Source organism: Mauremys reevesii, linkage group 11 (genome assembly GCF_016161935.1).
Source record: "Mauremys reevesii isolate NIE-2019 linkage group 11, ASM1616193v1, whole genome shotgun sequence".
Lineage (NCBI taxonomy): Eukaryota > Metazoa > Chordata > Testudines > Geoemydidae > Mauremys > Mauremys reevesii.
Genome location: NC_052633.1, coordinates 67,168,593 through 67,181,845, shown reverse-complemented (window position 1 = coordinate 67,181,845; position 13,253 = coordinate 67,168,593). Strand labels below are relative to the sequence as shown.

The 13,253-nt window shown below is 47.4% G+C and overlaps 1 protein-coding gene across 6 annotated transcripts in view; it reads right to left on the bottom strand.

Annotated features, from left to right (window-relative positions):
• SEMA5B (semaphorin 5B) overlaps nucleotides 1–13,253 on the bottom strand; it is a 351,645-nt gene that overhangs the window by 29,174 nt on the left and 309,218 nt on the right. For all 6 annotated transcript variants that reach the window (XM_039494195.1, XM_039494194.1, XM_039494196.1 and 3 more), the window contains exons 15-21: nucleotides 11,447–11,590; nucleotides 8,571–8,718; nucleotides 6,946–7,171; nucleotides 5,974–6,192; nucleotides 3,196–3,366; nucleotides 2,210–2,359; nucleotides 1,379–1,423 (exon numbers count right to left, since the gene is read on the bottom strand). In XM_039494195.1, coding sequence (XP_039350129.1) covers nucleotides 1,379–1,423; nucleotides 2,210–2,359; nucleotides 3,196–3,366; nucleotides 5,974–6,192; nucleotides 6,946–7,171; nucleotides 8,571–8,718; nucleotides 11,447–11,590 — 1,103 coding nt within the window. The remainder of the gene's footprint in view (nucleotides 1–1,378; nucleotides 1,424–2,209; nucleotides 2,360–3,195; nucleotides 3,367–5,973; nucleotides 6,193–6,945; nucleotides 7,172–8,570; nucleotides 8,719–11,446; nucleotides 11,591–13,253) is intronic.

The following is a 13,253-nucleotide window of genomic DNA, read 5'->3' as shown; positions in this document are numbered from 1 at the left end:
CATTCATTCATTCATTCAGTACAGTAAGAAATCCTTTCTGAAACCTGAAGCTCTTTTACAAACAGCTCCAGCCCTTGAAAGCGCCATCAGATTTTGTGCGTGTTTTCATAGCACCTTGGGGGCAAGAGATTTTGGGTTTTTTTCATAGGCAGCACATCAGTTCCCAAAGATGCCTTCCTGGTTCGTCACTTTTTAAACGTTGGTTTTCTCTTCAAGATGCAGCACAAAGAGCTTCTATTGATTAGCTTCCTTTGCCGGATATTGTAAGATGCTAAGTAATAAATAATATTAGCCAGTGTCAAATATAAATTGTAACTGCAAATAAAATAGCAATGGAAAAAAGACAGTTCAAATTGTCAATAGCAATGCATAATTCTGGAGTGCAAGGATAATCAGGAGCCCCAGAATAGGAGCAGATACCTTGCATTATTTGGGCAGGAATAAGTGATGCAGAAAGACGCTCTTTATGTAATTGGTACTGAAGACATAATTCCACTGACTGCCCTGCAGCCACAAACCAAGAAGCTACATATCAAAATACTGATGTTTTATGTGTATTTTTTGTCATCCCTTGGAAGGGAGAGTTGCTCTGCATGGACCAGAAGCTGCGCTTCATCTTGAGGACTTGCAGGCACAGCTGGTGATTTGTATTTCACAAGAACTTTGTGTTCACCACCAGTGGAAATCTACCAGAACTCTTGTGTGAAGCTTCTCTGGTACCGTTTTAAAACGTACAGGAAAATCAATAATCCGTGTCCCCAGCGGCAGAGTAGGGAGCAGTAAGGGCATGTTACAGAAACCTTGAAAGTCTTCAGAAGACCTCATCAATCTAGAACTCACAGGACAGGGGAGAGGTGAAGTTATTGATTAGATCGTCCAAGTTCTACACGTAATGAAGACACAGCTGCTTGGTAGATAAACAAGAACATGAATGGATCCACTCTGTCCACTCTGATCTAACCCACCTTGTCTCTCAAACCTCATTATACTGCAAAAGTACAGTCTGGGATGCTCTACTCATTGAAATGTTCATAGGTGTCTGAAGGATACCTCCCTCCAGACAGCTGGAGTGTCAGAGGAATCTCTCTTCATTTCTCTTGGACTGTTTACAAAGTGGGCACAACAAGACAGGCATGTGCTCCCTGCTAATTAACGACTCTGCGGACCCACCCCAAATTCAGAAATAAGTAAGAGTCTTGGAACTGACAGCTGGACAGAGCAATACATTCTTTCAATCTGACTCAGACAACGAGACTCCACGGGAATTAAGGCTATCAGCAGGATGTGAATTGGGTAGATTAATGGTATGGTTGATGCTGCCCAGAAAGGAAAAGCCACATTAAGATAAAAATAAGATATATAGTTAGTTGTACTCTACCTCCACAGTTCGTGCTCTCATCAATGCTTGAGGCCGGCAGAATCACTAAACAAAGAGAAAGCATTGGGGAAAGTTGTCATTTTGCCATCAGTTGAAAAATACTCCCTTTGCTCCTTGCAGTTGTTTGTGCATTCCACAGCAAGCTGCGGGCCTAAGTGGAGCGATTGGCTGATAACATGGATCAAAATTTAACAAAAACTCTGTATAAACCCCAACGGCACAAAGGTGCAGCACAGAAAAGAACACTTAGAAGGGGTTCTTCAGTCTAAAACTGCTAAATATTTGCACAGGGGACTCAAATTCAACTGACACAAAGCCTCAGGTTTCCAGGTGTTCATGAACCTCAACCTGTCACCAAAATTACACCCGAAGAGCCATCAGTGCCCTCTCCCCTCCCCACATCAGCCCTAAAAGCCCAGACGCCTTGCTCCTGTGGGATGTTTCCCCTGGGGTGTCTGAATGAACAAAACTCCACTTGCCCACATTTACACAAACGCTAGGGTTCATTTAATTAACGCCTCATGAATTGCACCCTGCAGGGTTTAATGGCCCCAATTCAAATTAAGCAGCTTACTTAATTTACTGTAGCTGTAAACAGCATTGCCTTATGGGAGAGCTGAGCTGCCACATCCATTTCATGCACAAAGCGCTGTACGTTACGGAGGGGTTTTTCAAAGAGGTCTGCAGGCGTGTGATAGGCCATTGCCATTATTTCTAATGGGCATCCAAACCCCTTAGGCAGATCTAGACATTGCAGCCTATGTTGAGTGACAGTCATTCCTCCTAAGAGAAACCTGCTTTCCTTGCCCTGTGGGGCTCTGCTGCACCTACCGGGAATCTCATTGTACAGGCAGTCTTGGTACTGCGTGCTGTTTCCGACGCACTGGGATGACTCTGGATTGTGCATCTCGCAGTAACGGCTACGATACTGGATCCCATCTTCGTTGCACAGGCTCCACTCTGACCAGTCCGACCACCCACCTTAAACCCAACCAGTCTGAAATCAGGAATAACGCACACACGAGGCTGCCATGGTGGAGGGCAGGGGGAAGGAGGACACCTGTACGATCCCAACTTCCCCAGTGTTTGGGGGTGTCTGAATCCTGATTCCAGTACAGGCCCATCTCTAGTATGGCACACAACAGGGAGCCTTCAGGGGGCTGGATTTAATTCCCTCAACATAATCAACATTACCACTGTGCAACCTAAGCTTCACACTGCACCAGTGAGTGCAAAGCAGCCTGAAGGCTGATGTAGCCAGCCCCAGAAGGGAAAACCCAGACTAGGGGATCCTCAAGGGGCCTAGAGTGGGCATAAAGGCTCCTAGATCAGCCCTCTTCCTATAGTGGCACAGAAGCTGGCTGGGGTTTTGTTCTAGCTGCCATAATGCCCTCGTGGGAGCTGCTGGCAGTCAGCATAACTTAGTGCAGCCTAAGGGCTGCTCTAATGTCCTACTAGCCACCAGCCCAGCATGCAGCCAACCCAGGATCAGGGGAGCTCAAAAGTGGCTTCAAACCACCTCTGCACCCTTTTCCCAACTACCCATCAAGTTGTGATGTGAGCTCCTCCCCCGTTCTGTGTAGCACAACACAGGGAAGGAAAATCCCTTGTCAACTGCACAGGCTGCTACTTCGGAGACGCCTTTGGCTTGTCTTGCAAACGTCTCTGCTTTGTCAATTATTTTAATGGATCAGCTATAAACAAGATTTTGGCTGGCTGGCTCTAGAATACCAGTCCATGCTCTAGTGAACAAGTTAAGAGGAAGGTGATGCATTTAATTTTAAGAATAGGGTGTCTATTCCTGAATAATCTGCTACCTTTGCAGGAGTGCGTGTTGCAGAGTGCCTCCTCGGTGTGCAGGCCAATGCAGATATCCTCTCCGCTGGACGGCGCTGGGTTGGTACAGGTGCGGGTACGCTGGTAGTGTCCTCCCCCACAGGTTGCTGAACACTGAGACCAAGGGGTCCAGCAAGACCACGAACCTTTTACTGAGGATCATAAGAAATAAAACAGAGACACACACACTGGCTTTTATTTCTCTTTCTCTGCTGAAGCTCGGGGGACCAACTGAGTCTTGACCTCCTAGGCAGCCCAGCCCAACCCAACGAGCTCTTTCTGTGCCACTAGGAATAGAGATTTCCTGATGCAACGTCTGTGCCCAACGAAGGACAACTTAAACCAACAACGAGGTTAAACATGTTGTACTCCATAGATGCTGAATCAAACATATCTGTTATTCAGCTAGAGGAAACCCTGTATCTTAGAGTGCTCTAAAGGAAACAATTATTTATCATGTTTCTTTGTTCTTACACATGTGTAATACAGCCATGTTCATAATCTATTATTTACCTATTTCCTGACAAGGCCCACTTCATCTACGAGGAGGCTGAACTACCTAGATTTCTTGGAAACAAATAGCTGCTACAACCCAAACATTTTTAATGCAATAATTAGTCTAAGTTTGCGTAGCACCTTTCTTTTGAAGATTTCAAAGTGCTTTACTAACAGTAAGTCTCAGCACACCCTTGTGAGATGTGAAGATCAACCCCTTTCACAGACTAGAGAACTGAAGCACAGAGAAGTTACTTGACCTGAGGTCACGCAGCCAGTCAATGGCAAAGCTGAGAATGGAACCCATGAGGCCAGGCTCCCAGACCCACATTCTGGCTACCAGACACTGTCCCCATTTTTCTCAGTTCCACGTTCCGTTCCTTCAAATGTGATTCAGTGCAACATCTACCGGTATATTTATACACACAGAGAAAGAAGGAGGGAGGCAGAGATAAACTGATATAGGAACCATGCACTCAAAACAGTGTGCAATAAATCAGAGGAAAAAAGGAAAAAAGAAAAACGGCACAGGATGCACAAAAGGGAACAGCCATTAGTTAAAAGCCCACTGGAATGTTACAAAATAGTAGTAAAAGCCGTCTTTGCAGAGTTCAGATTTTTAATTTTTATGGGCCACGCGGCTCAAATTTTGCCTCTCCTCGTGCTCAAAACATTATGATCACATCTCTCCTGTCTACAAATGGCAGCTTTAGCTATAGGGTTGCCAAGCCTCCAGGACTGTCCTGGAGTCTCCAGGACTCAAAGATTAATTAATAATGAAAGTTTATTGTTGTATGATGAAACCTCCAGGAATACATCCAACCAAAACTGGCAACACTATTTAGCTTCGCCTTTGAGATTTTAAAATTAAGAAATATAATAATTGATACTGCTCATAATGATACTTGGCAGTTGTAGCGATTTCACCCTTAGGGCATAAAGTGTTTCACAGGAAGTGGCTAAGTATTATTACTGTTCAGTGGTGAAGTGACGGCTGAAATTGTTTCTACAGGGTGAAAAGGAGTGGAGTGGGGAGAGCCCATGGACTATGAGTAAGGCACTACTTAATTTGCAATACTGCGGAAATTGTGGATCCCACAATATTAGGCTTCCCCTGCAATTTTGACAGCGGGAGCCACGTCTGAACCAGCGGCTGACAGTGGAAGCCCCTGCTGTTAGCCCAGGGCTGCTGCTCTCAGCCCTGGGGTGCCGACAGTGGAAAACCACAGAAAAAGAACAACAGACCTTATTACCACAAATCGTAAGATCCATTACTACCTTTGATAAGATTCTCCATGGCTTGTCCGCAAGTCAGTAACAATTTTTTGACAATCATCCCACAATTCAAGTCGGGCCTTCACTATGAGTACTATTCTGGACCAGAAGTGCAACAAAAACAGGAGGACAAACTCGAAAACCAGGTAACCTGGCACGAATACTCCCTGCTGGCCATGTAGGAAATGCTAATTGATGTCGGGAGGAAATGCCCATGGTGAAGACATTACATAAGCGGGAGAGGCGGGAAGCGAGAAGAAACAAGTGTTCACACAAAAAAATTGCCACAACAAGCATCTCTACGCAGTAGCAATCCACATTTGTTGTCCTCTCATCAGGAGTAAGGGCACTACACTGCCCTCTGCTGGATGGAGCACTATGCCTGCACAAGTGTGCACTAGTCACCTTCTAGTGCAGTGTTTCCCAAACTTCAGACGCCACTTGGGTAGGGAAAGCCCCTGGTAGGCCGGGCCGGTTTGTTTAGCTGCCGCGTCTGCAGGTTCACCCGATTGCGGCTCCCACTGGCCGCGGTTTGCTGCTACAGGCCAATGGGGACTGCTGGAAGCGGTGGCCAGTACGTCCCTTGGCCCGCACTGCTTCCAGCAGCTCCCATTGGCCTGGAGCAGCAAACCACGGCCAGTGGGAGCCGCGATCGGCCGAATCTGCGGATGCAGCAGGTAAACAAACCAGCCTGGCCAACCAGGGGCTTTCCCTACACAAGCGGCGTCCCAAGTTTGGGAAACATTGGTCTAGTGGCTAGAAAAATGGAAGGTAAGCTACAGTGCTGCTCTCTAGAGCATCTCGGTACGTCGCCCTCTAGGGACGACAGGGCATAAGGCATAGCACTGAAGTGTGGACGTATCACAGGCTGCCCAAAGCTTATTTAAATACCTTCAAAAAAGTGATACAAGTTAAAAACAGACATTTAGAACTATTGAATCTTCATGAGAAGAACACATAATTTTGTGGTGGAAAGAAATTATTTTTACCTGGGCAGGGATGTGGGTTACAATCTTGGTATTCCATTGCTGACCCCACGCAGGGCAGGCCGCCATTTTTCGGCTCTGGGTTTGTGCATGTTCTCTTCCGGATCCGAAAGCCCAATTCACAGTCCCTGGAACACGATGACCAGGCCCCCCAAAAGGACCAGCCCCCATTGATAATCCGTGCAGAGGTCTTACCAGTCTTTAGAAGATCGTCAACTAGAGCTTCAAGAAGCACAAAGAAGACACAAAAGTGTTAATTTGGGGGCAGGGCTTTGCTTGGAAACAAACTCATTCCATATTCAGGCTCTGGGGAGGAATTCTGTGGAAACTGCATCCCCCAGAGGTGCTGGAAACCCAGTGCCAACAGCGTGGCTCGACGGCTCCAGAGTGAAACCAAAAGGGAAATGCAAGGGAGCAATCTGGTTTCCCTGTGTAAACCCAATGAAGTAAAAAACCAAGCCCACAATATCACAGGGGCAACAAATTGATGAGGACCAGACTGGGCCTGAAAAGCACTGACCTGTGCTCCAGGCAGCACAGAGGTTCTCTGCCCCACAGGCAGCACCAGGAGGATTTGTGCTTTCCCCTTGGGCCTCCAGAGCACGCAGTGGGAGCGTAACATGCCACAACTCAGGATGGCGCCCCCCTCCCCCCCCGCCCGTTAGAGAGAATGGGTGAGGCTACGCCCCCACCTGCAGCATCTCAGCCCCCTGCGGGCACTAGGAGGAAGCAGTCCCTACACTCCCATAAGCACAGGGATAAGACTGTGTCCCCTTGACTGCAGGGGAACAAATGCTCCTTGCAGCCTCCCTGCATGGTACTCTCATGCCAGGGCCAGTGACAGTCAGGTCTAGAGACTCTTGCCATCTCTGCAGTATGTGGTGGTGTCAGACCACAGGTCAGCATTTATTCACCACCACAAAGGATGCAAAACTGAGCTTGGCCTAGGGCTCTGGGCGAGCCAGTGGCACGTACAGTCGGTATCACAAACCGCCGAGCCGTCATTGGGGCAGAACCGACTCTCCGTCTTCTTCCTCCCAAACTGCAGCTCGTGAGGATCAGCCAACTGGGCACGGCAGGTGTAGCGGAAGCGCTGCTCTTGGCGGGCTCCATTCTGGGTGAGGTTCACAGGCATCCAGGGGGTCCAGGGCGTGTTTCTGCGCACCTCTGGGCAGCCCTCTGGATTGCAGGTCTTGTATTCCTACCAAGCAGGAAAATCATTTCCCGTTACTCCCAACTTGCTTATGGAGGAGCTTAATGACTATAACACGTCCGCAGCACAGCTAAGGGGAAGGAATTCCTTTACGCTCAAGAAACCAGCACGAAAACAAGTGGATCTAAGAAGGCATACACCTGCATCACCCTGAGAGCTCCAGATACAATTCACCCCCATGCAGAAGGACAGCATGAGCCAGAGGGATTAACTGGGAGTTAACTGGGGCAGAGGCCTCATACAGGTCCTCGGCATGGGATGAATTTCACTCACTGACTTGTGGCCTATGTCTCCTTTGTTTGTTTTTGTTTCTTTGCAGATTGCAAGCTCTTCGGAGCAGGGAACAGGTCTTTGCACACATTTGGACAGTGCCAATTATAACAATAGTCAATCTCTGGCTGTGAACAGCAGAGGGACAATCCTGAAAGTTAAATCTACAGAAGTGCATGGCCCATCATTGAAGTGCATTAGCCCATTCTCCAGCACTTTATATTCCAGTCGTGGCACTATCTGTTTACTTCTGAAGAGGCTTTTAGAAAACCTGTCTTTTGATTTGGGTTTCTGACCTACACGGTGAAGGCGATGGGCCACATAGGTCCTCAGTCTGGGTCTGAGTTCCTACTAACATTTGTAGAAGTTCTGTATGGGTGGATAGCAAGGGGGTCCTGGATTCTGACAACCCCATCACCACCATGTTACAGGATGAATTCCAATGAATAACACCGAGTTCCTGTTTTTTAAAAAGAATAAGGGAATTCCTTCTGGCAGGGGGATAAGAATATTCCTGCTTCAGGACTTTATATGAGTAGATGCCAAATGGCTTGTGAACAAAATCAGAGGTCCCTGATCAAATCTGCTTATACCTAGAAAAATCCTTCAAAAAGAAAAACCTTTCTAAAACAAACTAATTAAAAATAGCGTGCACCCATCAGCTGACAAGCTGTGGAGAAATACAATGGAAATGTTAACCAGTGTATCACCCGCAGGCTGATTAAATACACCTTCCATTGTCAAATGAGCGTGAGGCCCATTTCTGTGGTATGTGCAGGGCTCCCGCTAACTGCAGGAGGTTCCTTCATGGGAGTGAGATGTAAAGGAAAAAAACTGCTGGAACGCGCTCAGTTTCCCAGACAAGTGAGGGCAAAAGGCCTGATCGAAAGCCAACTGAAGTCAGTGTAAAGACACCCCTCCCTCCTTCCACCCCAGCATCAAGCTCCATAAGCTCTGGCTAGTTCCCAATGTAGAATGAATCCACCAACCTACCATTATCCCCACCATCTCACCTAGCAGAAGTTGCTCCTGGCATTTTTTACTAGCATAAAAAATGAAAAAATAAACACACGAGATCCCTTGTAGGCTGAATACAAGGCCAGTAAATAATACATACCACAGCGCAGCCTGGGCAGGTGTTGCCATTCTCACAGGACCTCTGCCTGGAATGAATCCCTCCACCACAATTCGCACTACATTTATTCCAGGGGCCCCACGAAGACCAAAATATTGGTAATGGGCATGGACTGTTCTCGTTGCAGAATCTGAAAGAGTGTGGGCAAAGCACACCAGAGAATCCCTGTCACTTACTAGAGGCATCCAAAGGACAGAGGGATATGGGCTTTAAATGCCACCCCCAAAGCAGGATCACAGCCATTACATACATTTGGGGTGAAATTCACGTGCCGCCAAAGTCAAACTTGTGGGAAGTGTGGGCTTTGCTGGCATGCTGCACAGGAGTGAATTTCACACTTTGCACTTAACCCACGGTGATTAACCATTTAGGGGGAGATTTGCTAACAAGCTCAGCACCGACAGTCAGGGGCACATTTTCAAGAGAGTTCAGATCTCTTTTGGATAGCAAAATCAATCTGATAAGATTTTCAAAAAAGCCATACCCCCAACCCACATGTGTCACAATAGACGCTGGGTGCTGAGCATTTTGGAAATCTGGTCCTTATTTTAGGTGCCTAAATGGGAGGGGAGCTCTTCAATCTGCCCCCAGTTACAGGTGCTGAGCCCTTGATAAACTTTCTAATCACACAAAACCAAACACCCTTGCCCCGCCCCTTCTCTGAGGCCACACTCCCACTCACTCCATCCCCCCTCCCTCCGTTTCTCGCTCTCCCCCACTCTTACTCACTTTCACCAGGCTGGGGCAGAGGGTTGGGGTGTAGGAAGCGGCGAGGGTTCTGGCTGGGGCCAGAAATGAGGGGGTCAGAGTGTGGGAGCAGGCTCTGTGCTGGAGCAGGGGGTTGGGGTGTGGGTGGGGATGAGGGTGCCGGCGGGGGGTGTGGACTCTGGGGTGAGGCCAGGGTATGGGGTGCAGAAGGGGGCTCAGATCAGGAGCAGGGGGTTGGGTGCAGGAGGGGGGTTCAGGGTGCAGGCGCCAGCTGGGCAGTGCTCGCCTCAGGCAGCTCCCCATCAGCGGCACAGCAGGGCTACGGCAGGCTCCCTACCTGCTCTGGTTCCACGCAATTCCTGGAAGCGGCCGGCATGTCCGACTCCTAGGCAGAGGGGGCAAGGGGCTCTGCAGGCTGCCCGCACCTACAGGCGTTGCCCCTGCAACTCCCATTGGCCACGGTTCCGGCCAATGGGGAGCCAGTGCTCGGGGTGGGGGCAGCGCATGGAGCCCTCGTGGCCGCCCCTGGACCTAGGAACCGGACATGCCGTCCACTTCCAAGAGCCGTGCAGAACCAGGGCAAGCAGGGAGCCTGCCTTAGTCCCACTGCACTGCCAACTGGACTTTTAGTGGCCCAGTCAGCAGTGCTGACCGGAGCCGCCAGGGCCCCTTTACGCTCGGCGTTCTGGTTGAAAACCAGACGCCTGGCAACCCTATGACGAACTGTTCTTTTGAAAATCCCACCCTTATTGATGTTTGGAACACAGGTAACTAGTGTTTGAAGTTGGGCTGTACCTAAAAGCAGATTAAAATTCAGATGGAGTTTGATTCAAAAGCTGAACAAAAATGATGTTCCCTTTTTAAAAGGAAACATGAAACAACATTAATCACTCCAGTCTTTAAACTTAGACCACAACTGCCATGCAGTCTTTAAAGTTCCTTTTGAATGGCCACAAATCAAGCCAACATGAAGATGTCCAGAGTCAAGAAAGTGAAATGAATTACCCTTTGCACGGCGAAAAACACAGAGAAACCTGTCTTAAGTCACTACTCAGGAGACCAGCAAAAATCTGCTGCCAAGTAGAAATGGCCTTTAATGAAATGTCAAAGCTAGAATCCACATGGGGATACTTTAAAGCATTTGCTTAAAGAGTGGCTGGACTCTGAGAAGTGATTCTGTGGAAAACGTACTATGCATTCCAAATTTATTGTTTTTCAATGATTCTAGATCAAATTTCCTCAGTTTTCAAGTAAAAACAGTGTTTTCTCATGCCCAACCCTGCAAACTCAACCTGAGATCTGAAAGTCAAACTGAGTCCTTTCTTTTTCACATTACCAGTAACACTGACCTAACGGAGTGAATTCAAGTTGTAATTAAAGTGCAACTGATGTGTACACTGACTAGAGTGTATGTACACCACTGCCCTCTAGTGGGTAGAATCAGAACTGCTCAACTGAGTATCCTAGGCCTTATACTGCTAATAGAGATTCTCCTTTAGCACAAGAGATAGGATCATCTGTGTTTGGGGCAAGAAGATGTCAGTTCTATCCCTGCTACTACAGCAAAGTTCTGAGAAACCATGGCATGCAGCAAGGTGGTAACTGAAGTCTTAGGGCTTGTCTTCACTACCAGGGAGATCAACGCTGCTGCAATCAATGCAGAGGGTGTCGATTTAGCAGGTCTAGTGAAGACCCGCTAAATCGATGGCAGAGCGCTTTCCAGCCGACTCTGGTACTCCAGCTCCCTGAGAAGAGTAAGGGAAGTCGGTGGGAGAGCATCTCCCGTCGACACAACGCAGTGAAGACTCGGCATTAAGTCAACCCTAAGCTACGTTATTTATGTAGCTGGAGTAGCATAACTTACGTCAACCCACCCCACTAGTGTAGACAAGGCCTTAGGTTTTCTCAGGTTTGTTCCAATATAGAGGGTGGTCAATGTGGGTGAGCTAATGCATCTTACCTCTGGAATTCCCTCACTGCTATGCGCTTGACTGGTCAGCCCTAACACTGCATTAACACTAGCGCTTAGCGTTTCATCTACGTTAACTTCAGACCCATCCTTCCCGCTGCCTTGTATTTATAGCCTGGAAAGTGAATGCACTGCCCTAGATGAAACACCCTCCAGTGTTTGGGCTGTGAATGCCTCTTACCGCTCTTCTCTGCTCTGTCCAACACAGACCCTGCCCCCATACCGCGGAGCAGGGTTGCTGCACGATCTCTGACGGACCTGAAAGCCAATCCCACAGGAGGTGCTGCATTGGGCCCAGGCGGACCAGGGTGTCCAAGCTCCATTTCTGACAGAGACAAAGGGAGGGGGCAGATGAGAAAACAAGCTATTTGGGTTAATTACAATTCTTCCCGTTTCATGCTATACTCAAAGGCTTAGGCTGTAAAGTTCCTAAGGGGCAGCCCCACTAAATCACTGGGATACACGAGTTCTAAAAAGGCCCAAGCGATAGGCCCCAAGTGAGGACTGGGATTTTCAGAAGCACTCAGCCTTGGCCTAACTCGGCTCCAACTGAAGTTGATGGCAAAGCTCCCATTGACTTCAAACAAAGCAGAGTTAAGCCAATGCTGAACAATTTGAAAGTCCCACCTGAGGATTCTCTGAGTTTTCTGTGATGTTACTGTTGATGATTTTCCTTTCCCTTCAATCCCATTCCTCTATAAGGCTCCTTGACCAATCCCCTCCAATTTCTCTTCACCTTCCTTCTCTAGTCAATATGCTCACACACCAGCAGACCCCAAAATTTGCATGTTAAAACCCAACCCCATTGCATGAACTGGTCCTCCCACTAAACAAGATTCAGGTGCGGTGGGTCCACAAAACCAGCTCTGCCAATGCCCAGGAGTTGGGAAAACTACCCTTCTCCATCGAGGGCTCGCTGACACTACAGATTTGCTATAACTTGTGTTGCTAACTCAGGATTTTATCATGAATCCTGTGATACTTGGTTTGTTTGTTTTTTAAAGCCCCAGCTCCTAGAATCCTGCTTTTACGTGAGAATCTCAGCTTTCAGTTAAAAAAATTAATATCATCTAGCATTCATGGAAAGTCTGAAAATTTGACCCTAGTGTGACCCTAGATGTGCAGAAACCAGAAGGCAAATAAAAAACCCCAACATTTATTAATTATTAAAAAAATCTCATGATTTTTAACCCCAATCTCATAATTTTGGGGGCCTGATGTACGATAGGGGTTGGTAACACTACTAGATCATAAATCTCAATAGGACCAGGGGACAGAAGAATTAGATTACGGTCTTTCATGTGCCACAGATTCACATCTCAGACTGAGCCACCAGGTAGGCAACTATCTCTCTCCCTGAAGACCTCATCTCAATGCGTTACTGTTTCTAGCCCAGCAATCTCATTTTGTACAAAATGCCACTTTCTGATGTCTACTAAAGAAACGACTCAAGTGCTCTCCTATTACAGCCATGTTCGAAAACTGAGCTGGAAAACAGATATTACTTTTCAAAACCTTTACTGAACTAATAATACTGCTGGCAACACGTGCGTTTTAGCCTGGCACCAATCATGGTACAGGATGAAAGTTGAAACCCGAGTTGCCCTGAACGTTTTTTGTGTTTGTTATCAGCTCTTGCCTTCTCTGAGCAGTCTGACTTCAGAACAGTGCTGGATATCTCCTCCTCCCCACATAGGTGAAGGAACGAGAGATCCTTTTGTATGAAAATCTTACTCTTCCATGTTTTAACCCACCTCTCACCTGCCAGTCCTCAATCCAGGAGAGGTTTTATGCAAAATCTTAAAAGAGAAAAACACTACAAGGAGGATTTTTGTTGCTGTTGTAGCAGGAAAAGAAAAATAAATATATACAAAAAATATTCCTCATAAAAATAACACTTCCCTGCCATCAGGTGATTTGTATTCCAGGTGGAGTGGAGTCTTAATGGCAACAAAAAGTTTCCATTTTCAGATTTCCAACTCCTGCTT